Source organism: Strix aluco, chromosome 27 (genome assembly GCF_031877795.1).
Source record: "Strix aluco isolate bStrAlu1 chromosome 27, bStrAlu1.hap1, whole genome shotgun sequence".
In the NCBI taxonomy this organism is placed as follows: Eukaryota; Metazoa; Chordata; class Aves; order Strigiformes; family Strigidae; genus Strix; species Strix aluco.
Genome location: NC_133957.1, coordinates 2162226 through 2174275, shown reverse-complemented (window position 1 = coordinate 2174275; position 12050 = coordinate 2162226). Strand labels below are relative to the sequence as shown.

Genomic DNA, 12050 nt, shown 5'->3' with positions numbered 1-12050 from the left:
AACAAGGGGCTGGAAAAAATCTTTAGTTGCAGACACAACATTTGGAGGTTGTAACACGTGTTGCAGGCAGAGGCTTTTAGAGCATCTTGGAGCTGTTTTCATTGCTGAGGACCCAGGACTGTCGTTTCATGAGGCTGTCACCATTGTTTTAGGACGAGTGAAACGAATGTGCGTGGCCGAGCGCGACTGTCCCCGTTCAGCAAAGTGCTTCCACTTCGCTTTAAATGCGTGACTCCAGGAGGAGAACAAGGACTATGCTGGAAGAGGGCCACCACCGGGGTCCACGACGGCTCTCCAAAGCCCTGTCAGTGACCTGTTACAACCTATGCTTTAGCCAAAGGTGCTCCAGATTTTTGCGGTGGGGTCCTGGTCTCCCCCCGCTGCCCCAAAGGTGGAGGGTGAAGGATGGAGGAAGGAGAGGCTCTAGCGCAGCTATTTACACCATTGATTCGTAGGGCAGCACTTGCTTTTGGAAGGCAGGAAACACGCTGGCGTCCGCGCGGGGGGCCCGCCATGCTCGCCATCCTTATCTGATGGTCTTTTTGCTAGTGGTGGTCTTGGAAACGATCCTCACACTGCCTCCCGTGCTGGAGCTGACACCTCGGCTGCTCCCGGAGCTGAAGGTGCTGCCTCCGCCGTAGCTGAGCCCCCCGCCGAACCCTCCGCTCCCGCCTCCGAAGCCGCCGCTGCTGCTCATGCTGTAGCCGCCGCCGCCTCCGCCGCCGCCCATGCTGAGACCTCCGCCCATGCCAAGACCTCCACCCATGCCAAGACCGCCGCCCATGCCCAGGCAGCTGCCACCACCGCCATAGCCCATCCCGCTGGAGCTGCTGACCACAGCTGTAGGGAGACAGAGCACACATCCGCTTTGGGGTCCTGCCGGCTCCCCAGGATGGGGGGACCTGGCCCATCACCCCTGTGGCAGGAGCTGAGCGAGCAGGGGTGGAAGGGGGGGAGATACTTACAGACGCTCACGGCTCCGACTCCCTCTCCGGCAAGCCTGGTGGGAAAGGGGAAAATAAGCAACAATGCCAAAGCACAGCCAAGATACAAAGTTAGCCACAGGGACCATCTAATTAGACTTTTGTGGCCGTCAGTAGGGCTTGTCCTCTGGTGGGACATGTCTGTATGAAAGGTGACAATGCTCATTTTTGTTACTGCATCATGTGCCAAGAGGTGGAGAAACTAATCTTTTCCTACAAAGCTCACAATTTAAACCAATCCCTCTCTCTGCCCTTGCTTTACATCACTTGGTGCTCGAGCCTCTTGGGGTGAGCTGTCTCTTTGAGCCCAAGGAGATGTGCCCTGCTCTGAAGAGCAGCACACAACAGGTCCATGTGCTTGCCCTCACCTGCTCTCCTCGCCCTCCAGCAGCTTCCTGTAGGTCGCGATCTCAATGTCCAGGGCCAGCTTGACGTTCATCAGCTCCTGGTACTCACGGAGCTGCCGGGCCAGGTCAGCCTTGGCCTTCTGCAGAGCATCCTCCAGCTCAGCCAGTTTGGCCTTGGCATCCTTGAGGGCCAGCTCCCCGCGCTCCTCCGCCTCGGTGATGGCTGCTTGGAGGTTGGCACACTGAAAGTAAGGAAAACAAATAGTTGATTATCCTGGGCTACCCTAAATTGCTCTCCTGATAATACTATGGTATTGTAGATACTGGCTGGTGGCTCCCAGGATGGCACTGAGAGCTCCTGATGGGCCATCAGGACAGTGTCAGAGGGTGGGTGACTGGGGAGCTGCAGCCACAGTCCTGTTCCCCAAGAAAAGCAGACATCAACATCTCTGCTTTGCTACACACCTTTGCTGAGGTAGCTTGGTAGCTCAGTTTGCTTCTACAGCAAGAAAGCGGCTATCACAGCACATCCTTGTACTGAGGGACCTTCTCTGGTGGGAAAAGACAGGAGTGGCCATGCCCTCCTTAATGCAGGGGGGAAGGCCTGGCCTTCCAGCCCTGCCCCGGTCCCAGGAGCTGGCTCTGCCACGCCTGGCCACCATCACCTCCCGCCTGCCCTCCACCGTGCAGCAGCTGCTCTGCAGGAGAATCCCCCTCCTACCTGTTTCTTCACGCTCTCGATCTCATTCCGCAGCCTCTGGACCATCCGGTTGATCTCTGAAATTTCTATCTTGGTGTTACGCAGGTCATCACCGTGTCGCCCAGCAGAGACCTGGAGTTCCTCGTACTGGTATGTAGAAAGGAGGAGAGCACTGGTGAGGCACCACGGGGCTGAGGGAAGGGTGAGGGGACTTCAGGGCACAAAGTGCAGGTCTGGATGCAGGTTAAGGGTGGGGGACAACATTCCTCTGAGCAACCTGCCCATGGAATAGCAGCATTTGACTTTAGTTATCAGTATATGCTAAGGCAGCAGCTATTGCATTGCATAGAGCACCTGTGCATTGTCACCTACTGTTAAGAACCTGGGAGGGAAAGAGGAGTGTACTGTGTCTAAGGCCAGGCTACCAGTGACTCCTTGTGAGCCCAGGGTCAAGGCATTTAAGCATCTTGTCCCTTGGTTTCACTGCAAGGAATATAAGGCTGGTCAACAGTAGCGGTCCACAAGCGAATACTGGGGATCTGTATGCAAGAGCCTATCGCACGCAGAGAAAACAAATTAACCTCCAGTGTAATGCTGTGATCCTTCCTCCGTTAGTCCTGTCCCCCCATCAGCTAGCGTGATGCCACATGAATCGCAGAAATCAGTCGGTCATTCTGGTTACCCACCTTGTTTTGGTACCAAGCCTCAGCCTCAGCCCGGCTCCGGTTGGCGATGTCCTCGTACTGCGCTTTGACCTCTGCAATGATGCTGTTGAGGTCCAAGTTACGGTTGTTGTCCATGGACAGGACCACAGAGGTGTCAGATACTTGCTGCTGCATCTGGGACAATTCCTGCAGAAGATACAAAAAATGAAGTTAATGCTCTGGCATTCATGGTGGAAACCATGCAGACAAGAGGTGGCTTGAGAGCTCTCTCCACCGAGACATTTTCTTGCATTTCCCCCTGCTCTGTCTCTGTCTACCCTTTTCCATCTTATGCCTGTATTATAATTTCAAAAAGACAGTGACCACCTTCTCTTTTACCACCGTACAACACTGAGCATGGTGACCGGAGCTCTGGGAGGTGGAGAACTGTACGGCAGGGAGCCGGGGAGGATGCTATCGCAGGGGGGCTGACTGCTTACCGCTTCGTAAAGAGCTCTCAGGAAGTTAATTTCATCTGCCAGCGCATCTGCTTTGGCCTGCAGCTCGACCTTGTTCATATAAGCACCATCCACATCCTAAAGAAAAGAAAACCAAAGATGAAACCACAAGCCAAAGTGGCTTTAGGACACCAGTGGGACCATCTCTCTGCTTCCAGGTCTGTTATTCTTTAGGCTTCTTTTTATATTGCTATGATCAAGGTATTTCTTTTTTAATGTAATGTTGGACATTTACTGTGAACCAGATCCAGGCTCTTGGGCAGAAAACAAAGCTCTGACTCACGGGGATGTGACCAGGGACAGAGTTAAACAGAGCCACAAAAGGCCGGAAGGTTTGCAACTGCAACCAGAGGAGATATCTTCTGAAAACAGGGCAGCTCCATTGGCATGGCAAAGGTTAGGCCCATCCCTGGCCTCAGGAGGACCCAGCTCTTACTCCTCGATGTACTGGCATCGAAGCCTGACCCAACAGTGAGGCTGGAGGACCCCAGCGCCCATCAGCTTTGCTTGAACTCTGTTCACGTGAGTTAATTGCAACATCTGTCCCAAAACTCCCAGTTCACTCACCTTCTTGAGGACCACGAACTCGTTCTCTGCACCAGTGCGCCGGTTGATCTCATCTTCATATCTGTTCAAATAAAAGAGTGAGAGGGTTTTGGTGGAAACGAGGAGCAAAACCAGCATGGGAGGAAGAGATGGGACCACTCCAGTCCCAAATCCTTAGTTGTGGCTCACAGATGTATTCTTTACTCCCATCTGTTTACAGTCCAGAGCAGATGCAGAGCAAATGATCACTGACTCTGAACCTGCAAGACTCCATGGTGTGAGTAGTCACAGCTAAAATTAATAGATTTTTATCACTGCCCTTAAAGTCAAGCTCATAGAGAAACGTGTGCAGGATCAGAGCCCATTTCAGTAGGAAGCAGGAACAGACATTCTCGGTGACCTTTGCCCAAAGGAAAGTTATGCAAAAGGTTTTCAACAAAGCTGCATTGCAATACCTACAAATACATAATAATGTAACAATTTGATATTTGATATTATAATAATGCTAATGGCTCTGAATAACCCGCTGCAGCATTTAATTAAAAAAAAAAAAAAAAAAGTCTGTGATTCTTTAGCCATGATTGTGCAAGAGGAGATCATTATGCCTCAGACTGTGTTTCTGTGGAACTTTTTATGGCTCTGAGCAACATCCTCTCATCAGATAATCAGGGCAGGGCTTAGCTAGAAAGTAGACAAAACATGTAGGCTCTTGAGGCAAAGGCCTGGATTTTAAAGGCAGGTTTGTGCCAGTCCTCTAACTAATATTGGCAGAAATATCCCTGCAGATGGATCTCCGAGTGGACATGGGAAGAAGTAGAAACCAACTGGAAACCAACCCCAGACTTGAAATAAAATGCACTCTCTTTCCCAGGCAGTAGCTCCAAAATCCAGCCAATATAATTTGTCATTTTTGGCCTGATCAGTATTTCTAAAAGCCTATAATACTTATCAAGACCTGAAATGCACCCAAGTACAACATACCAGAAGCTATGTCAGTTCACCCTGTCAGCTCTAAGCGCCATCTCCCTGTCCCCGCCCAAAAAATCGCTCTTCACATGCTTAACTGTCTAATACAAACCTATTTCAGGCCTCCAAGGTGTTTTTCTCAAATTTGCACTTGGCCAGATCTGGTTGAATAAGGGAGAGATTGTTCTCACCAGACTACAGTCAACTAAAAATGAATGGCCTCGCCCAAAAAAAAGCACCTAAATGTCCCTTATAGTCATCAGTTGCAGACTGGCATGTCCTTAAAATGACTCATCCCACCTCCGCTGGACACCTTATCTCAGGAGGGGATTAATTTGCTTCCCCAGGGAAATCATTTTCTTTGACAAGTCAGAGAAAAGAGCTGAGCATCTTTCACGTGGTCAGAGCTGAGCGAGGGTGAGCGCACGTGGGTCGCCTGGGGCCCTCTGGAAAGGCTGGCATTTCCTTCGCAAAAAGAGAAATGGGGGATTTTGGAGCTGGCAGTTTATGTCAATGTTTCATTCCCTTTTTGCATGTCCATACACTCATGCGTTATGAGTTTTTCTGTCTCCAGGTGTATTATTTTAGGAGCCTCAAAGGATCAGACCATGACCTCCGTTACGCTGGAGCAGCTTCCCACGGGTGCATGAATGCTGTGCTAAACGCTGATCCCGCACGTAAGAAATCTGACATAGCTAGAGGTAATTCTAAGACCAAGTTTTGCTTTTATATGTTCATTTTGCAAACTGGAAGAGGAACCCAGTGCAAATACAAGGTGTGCACCAGCGAGCATGAACCGCCTGCCCTGATTTTCCCGTTTGTGAATCATTTATGCTACAGAGCACGATTTCTTACTTGTTCTTAAAGTCTTCCACCATGTCCTGCATGTTCCTCAGTTCAGAGTCCAACCGCCCCCTCTCCCCCAGAAGACTGTCTAGCTGCCGTCTGAGGTTGTTGATGTAAGCTTCAAAAAGGGGCTCAAGGGATTTCCTGGTGACTGTGTGACCTTGCTCTTGGAGGAGGCTCCACTTGGTCTCCAGCACTTTGTTCTGCTGCTCCAAAAAGCGCACCTGGGGAGAAAAAAAACAGGCACATGCTGAAGCCCAAGTGAACAATGCACAAAAAAACCCGCTGCCAGGAAAAGGGGGGATCATTCAACACAGGAAAACAAAGGTCAAGAGACGCTGGGACGGTTGCGGGGAAATTATTAGGATCTTCCTGATTTAGGGCACCGAATTCTCAAAAGTATCAAAAACCTCTAAGATGTTTAGCAAGATTTTTCAAGAGCTATTAAGCAGGCTAAACACCTCTGGGTCCTTCTCCCTCCACTAGATGCTCAGCCCACCTTACTGGTTTAAACTGGTGTTATCGCATTGAGTTGTGTAGAGCTTCGCCATTTTGCAACAAGTAGAAGATCCATCAAGCCTCCGGGATGTTTTTTACAGGGAGGAGGGGGATTTACTTTTTCAATAAAATAAAATGCTGAAAAACTCATCCTTGCAAAGAGGAAACATAAGACAGTTCTTAGTTTTCAGCCAAACCCACGCTGGTTTTTTGGCTGGGATCAGTTCAGGCAAGCCCCTAAATCCAAAGGAAGTTTCTTCCTGTTATCTTTTCCAGAGGCAACTGATAATATGCATGGCTTGATGTTTAAGACCAAACTCTCACCTTGTCGATGAAGGAGGCAAATTTGTTGTTGAGGGTCTTGATCTGCTCCCGCTCCTGTGTTCGCACCTTCTGGATTTCCGGGTCAATATCCAGCTTGAGGGGTGCCAGGAGGCTCTGGTTGACGGTCACTTCATGGATGCCACCAGGTGGGCAAACAGGGAACCCGGGGCCACCTCGACCATTTGGATGTCCCAGCCCAAATCCACTGCCCAGCCCATAGCCACCACCACCACCAGCTCCTCCTAAGCCAAAACCAGCGCCTGCTCCACCACCATAGCCAAGACCAAAGCCAGCTCCTCCACCAAAGCCGTATCCACCACCGGCTCCACTCCGTAGACCTCCACCGACTGAGCTGTAGGAAATTCTTTTGCTTCCACCTAGGTTATAGAGACTTCTGCTGCCGAAGCCACCACCAGCTCCAAAGCCTCCTCCACCTCCGGCTCTTCCTCCTCCAACTCTGGAGACAGAGACAGAGCTAAAACTGCTTCTGGCACCACTGCCACCTCCTACGATAGCAGAGCCTGAGCTAAAGCCCCTCATGCCCCCTCCAGTAGATGATCTGAAAGAGATCCGACTCATGGTGGCTTGTTCAATTGGAAACGCAAAGAGCAGGAGAGGGGAAAAAAAAAGGCTGGTGAATAAAAGCTGCGCGGCAGGAAAAGAGCAGAGGGCAATGGAGACAGAAACCCCTGTGATGGGAGAGCTCGGGAGCCTCCTCTTTTATCTGCTTGGAAAACTTGGCACGGGAATTCAGAACTTGACGTGCCTTGCAGCAACTTGCCTTGTCAAACACACCTAGGCTACGGCGAGGCGCTGAAAAATGCATTGTTTGCAGGCAAGAAAGTAACGGAGTGAGGGAGCTCCCCCCTCTACCAAAGCCTGCCGCTCTGAGTCATGAAATTAGAATTGAATGGGACGACTCGCTGAGGTCTGCGCTCAGGGACAGGATGCAACATGATTCTCCCAAGACCCTGGGAGCCGGTTTTCCTTAGGCAAGCCAAGGGATCACTCGCTTGAGTAAAGTTCCTTGCACCGAAGCTTTTGCAAGGTGAAATTTAGGGTTTAACACGCTGCGCAGCAAACAGGGCAGCAGAAATAGGGGCTTTTCGAAGGCTGCCAGCTCTGGGACTGGATGTGCATGACGTGTTGTTGGCTTGGGAAAAGTGGGGCTGAAGGTGGTTTTACTTATCAGCGCAGCTCTTTTGATTTCTTTCAGAAAAGGGATCTGAATGATCACAGGCTTGCAGAGATGAGCTGAGTGGAAGTTGTCTCGTGGCAGTATTTTCTGGGATCTTACAAAAAAAATTGTCATCCCTCATTGTGGGGGAAACTGAGGAATTAGTTGGCATGGCTTCAAAGACAGCAAGTAAATCCCTTTTCCAAAATAACTTAAAATAACACTAAATAGTACTACGAGAGTTATAAAATAGTTATTAAAAAGATGCTTGAAAAGATTGCTCTGCTTTTGAATCTCCTTGTCAGGCTCAGGGTTCAAAAGCTCCCTGTGAAGTGGTATTTTTATCACTTTTTTCCACCCCCTGTATTTAACCAGCAGTTTCCACGTCATTGTTGGCTCTCCAAGACATTCTGTGAAGGGGAATTCACCCACTTTTCTTCCAGCTCCCGCCACCCCCTTCTTCACTCTGCTGAGATCATTCAGTCAGAAAATTTTTCTAAAGTAGCCTTTGCCTCTTGATCTTGGGCTCTTGGATGAACCCTCACCCAGGAATTTCAAGCCGCACAATGAGGCTGGGTCATGCTTTAGGATGGTGTAAAGGCAGAAGAGCTGGGGGCCTCTTCTCTTGTGTCCATGAAGAGCTGGACACAGGTTACAAGAGAAGATACCCCCTCCCTCCCACCCAAAATACTTCTGCAAACTGGATTCTGCCCAGCCGCATCCTTGTGCCGTGAGGGTTACGCACCTCAGACAGGTTGTATGGTAGATAAAATAATAGTGCAGGGCAGAGAGATGAAACCCCGAGCAGATAAATCAAAAAGATTCTCAAAATCGGCTACGTGAGCAATAAGTACAGGAGCTTAATCCAAAACGAGCAGCTTAAGGGTATCTGCTGCATCTCGTAGCTTGTTTCTGTTGATGTGTTTCCAACTGCCGTTTTCTCTGTCTGGGAACTTGAAAGAACCTGAGCAGAAGGGGGGTTTTTTTGTTTTGTTTTGTATTGGGTTTTTTCTCATTGCAATCAGAAGAAGCCAGCGCTCACAACTATCATCTCCTGCAAGCCCTCCTGTCGCTGCTTATTGCCAATAGTGTGAGTCACCGGCACCCGCAGCACCTTCGGGCGAGCTATCGGGAAGCCGATCCTTGGACGGGCTGTTGCAAGGCACCCTCCCGCGGGAAGGGAGAAGCTGGGCGGTAGCAAGGGGGTGCTCTCGCCTCGGGAGTGGAGACACGGGAACATCCTGGGTGCTGGAAACGCTGAGTTTCGCAGGGAAAACTGCACCCACACTCCCACGTCCAGAAGCAACGAACCCCCACTTCAGAGCTGAGGCAGGTAACCTCAGTAATAACACCACTGGGGTTATGCTGACATGGAAAATAAACGATTTCTGCTAGAAGCATTGCAGATGTATGGAGATTTGCTCTCCTAAGCCTGCAGATGTGAATTGGCACATGTGTGCCAGATCCTGTGGATGGTGGCCAGGCAACGAGCTTGCCTTTGACTTCCAAAGAGCTATGCAAAGTCACACCTGGGAACCAGAGCACAGGCTGCAAATGTTTTAATTAAAGCAAAGAGAAAGGATTCGTGTTGAAGGCAGTCATTACCTCCCCAGCTCTTCTAGGAAAGCCTGTTGCTGCAGACAACAGTAATTAAGGGGAATATTACAAAGGATTTGGAAGAGTAAAGCAAATGATGGTTTAGGCACCAAAACAAGGAAAATTCTTGCAGAATCTCTCAGTCCCACACAGTTTCTTTGCTTGGCTTGTGTCGCTCACAGGCACTGTCCTCCTGAAGCTGCTCAGGGCTGCAAGCGGGCTGTGTTTGCCCCCTCAGACAGGAAGGTTGCCTGCAGAGAGGACATCAATTTGGGAAGCAGGATTTGCTGCAGAGGGGTTGCCTGGAGGGTGGTGGGTGGGCTGGGGATGCAGAGCAAAGGGAGGCGGAATGGGGCCACTGAGATGTTCGCAAGAGCTCAGCTGCCTGCGAGCACCACTTTTGGACTCTTATTGGCATTTTTTTCAGCGCAGGCTGGAAGAAAGACATTCAAAACTTTTAAGGTTAGTTAAGGTTAGGTTGTCATTAGCTGTATTAATTCCTCACACCCGTGCTGTGTAATTCAGCATTTGCACAGGTGAGTACAGAAATTGAGGTGACTCAGAGTTTATTTTTAACCTTCACTAATTTTTGACCTGTGTATCTGCAACATCCTCTGCGACAGCAGGGGCCGAGGAGTTGGGTTTTGTCCTCAGACTTTGGTGTTTCTTACTGCAGCTCCTGTGATTTTCTGGGTGAAGGGAGATTTGATGCTCCCGTGTTTCGGTGCGTCTGGGTTTCACTGAGGTTTTGCTCAAGCAGTTGTAAACCTGCTGGGCTTGGCATGTACTTGCTTGCTCTTTCCCATTTGCTGCACTGAGTTGTATAAAGCCGGGATGTTGAGAGGTCAGGGAAGAGCCAAGCGTCTGACTCTTTGAAATGCAATAAGCTGTGAGTATTTGTCTGAGGGTTTTTTTCCCCCCTTTTTCATTCTCCGTTTGCAATGACGGCTGACCAAAATACCTGCATCGGTCGATGAGCTGCTCTGTTCCAGCTCACCGAAACCCATCGTCAGTCTAGATCATCCTGATAAAATCCTCCCCCAGAACCCTGTATAGGCTTGGTTTTGCTACGTCTTTTACGAAAGCAAAAATTAAATACTGGGGTTTTGCCTGAGCTGTGCAAAACTCCCTTCCATGGAAGAAAGGCTTTTGGATTAACCCAAATCATATGTTAAGAAATGAATAGTGATTCATTTAATTTTTTTGCCACCCTCCTCCTCCTTTTCTTTTCTCTGATTCTTCAATTTGTTTTGGGACAACTGATTTCAAGCTTTTCATTATAACTTTATCAGAATTTTGAAACTTTTCCCCCACAGTAAAGCAAAATCCACTCTGCTGAAGGTTGGGAATATTTCATGATATTGGTTCTCTTTTAGAATAAAAAGATGTAGGAATAAATAAATTACAATCCAGTTTTATTGGGCACATTCCAAAAAGAGAGAGGAAGGAAAACACAGACATATCACTATCATTGAAGTATAAAAAGCTGCAATTTTCTTTTTTAATGGTATTTTCACAAAAACAAAAAGACAAGGTGGAAGGCTGGAGGGGTAAATTCCATCAGAAAGGGGAAAGTAGATTTTGGGCACTGGTGTGCCTTTGGGCTCCTGCTCCCGATTGCCTCGTTTCCCATGTGCTGGGCTGAGATCTGACTGCACTTTTCAGTTTACCCAATGTCTGTCTTTTGGCAGAGAAACCCACACATAGTGGAGATGCTGAAATACCCCCAGGAGCAGTGTGGACATGACCCTTCAGGCAGTTTTTTCAGCGTAACTTCCACTGTCTCAGACTTTCACCTCGACTGCTGCTACTGCAACAGTGGGGAAAGGCAGCGAGACTCGGACTGTTGGATGATTTTGACTTTTTTTTTTAAGCCATTCCAACAAAACCTAGCATGAGACAGGACAGCAACCCAATTTAACTGCAAACACCGATCTTGCTTTTGAAGAACTCTCTGCCTCAGTTATTATTTAGAATTAAAAAATCCTATCATTTAGAAAACAAGCCCTTTTCCATATGCTTTGGATCAGTCACTGATGGCTCCTCTGACAAAATACATCCACGAGATTATATGTAAGGTGCCACTATGGGCAAACTTTCATTTAAGAAAAGGAAGGCAGGAATGGAAGAGTAGTTTGGGCTTCCTTTTAGATAAGCTCATTGCAAGTTGAATCCACATCTCTGTGGGTGGTACTTTTCAGAAGGAGGGGTCTCAGATTGCTTTCCTAATATTACACTCTGAACCACTGGCCAGGCTTGTGTGCCTGACTTCACACAGCTGCCGTGCTCAGCACATCTGGAAGAAACATGGGTTTTGAAGCTCAGCTGTGAATGGGGAAAAGAGGGATTTTCCATCACACTCAAGTGACTCAGAAGTGACTCCCAATGGGCTCTGTGCTCCCATAATAAGGGATTTTAAGAGGGGCCCCACACTTGCAAACCACTGCCTGGGATCTTTCAGCAACGTCCTGGGATATTTCTACATAGCAGAAAAATGACCCACATCTCTGATAAAGATGAGTTGCTTAACTTGACAGAGTGAGTTTGGTTCATCCCAGCAGTGAAGGCAAAGTGGGCTGAACTGAAAGCAAGTTCCCAGCCCATCCCTGGGCTTCTGTGGGCCAGAACTGAGCTAAAACCCCAAGTTATTGCATCTTCACTGCTATTTGATCTGCCTTAGCTGATGGCTGTCAGCTAGCCACAATTACAAACAAGCTGCTCAGCCTCATTAAAAGCAAACAAACAAAAAAACACAATTCCCCATTCAGAAAATCACTTAGGCCCTTGTTTTCCTTTTAATCCTGTTTCAGGTACTTTGAGAGATCTGGTTAACACGTGCTCCGCTGCTTTTCTTGAACTGTGATCCAAATGCTTAAGAACTACGGTGCGAGGAGCTGGGGCAGAG

At 48.7% G+C, this 12050-nt stretch overlaps 1 protein-coding gene across 1 annotated transcript; it reads right to left on the bottom strand.

The window, feature by feature from the left end:
• Positions 1 to 348: 348 nt before the first annotated feature.
• Positions 349 to 6951, bottom strand: LOC141915673 (keratin, type II cytoskeletal cochleal-like). Its single transcript, XM_074807439.1, has 9 exons — positions 6373 to 6951; positions 5560 to 5774; positions 3760 to 3820; positions 3175 to 3270; positions 2717 to 2881; positions 2052 to 2177; positions 1352 to 1572; positions 966 to 1000; positions 349 to 840 (listed from the first exon to the last, which is right to left on the bottom strand). Exons 1-9 carry the CDS (start codon positions 6949 to 6951, stop codon positions 527 to 529), a joined length of 1812 nt encoding a protein of 603 aa, XP_074663540.1. The 3' UTR covers positions 349 to 526.
• Positions 6952 to 12050: the final 5099 nt, after the last annotated feature.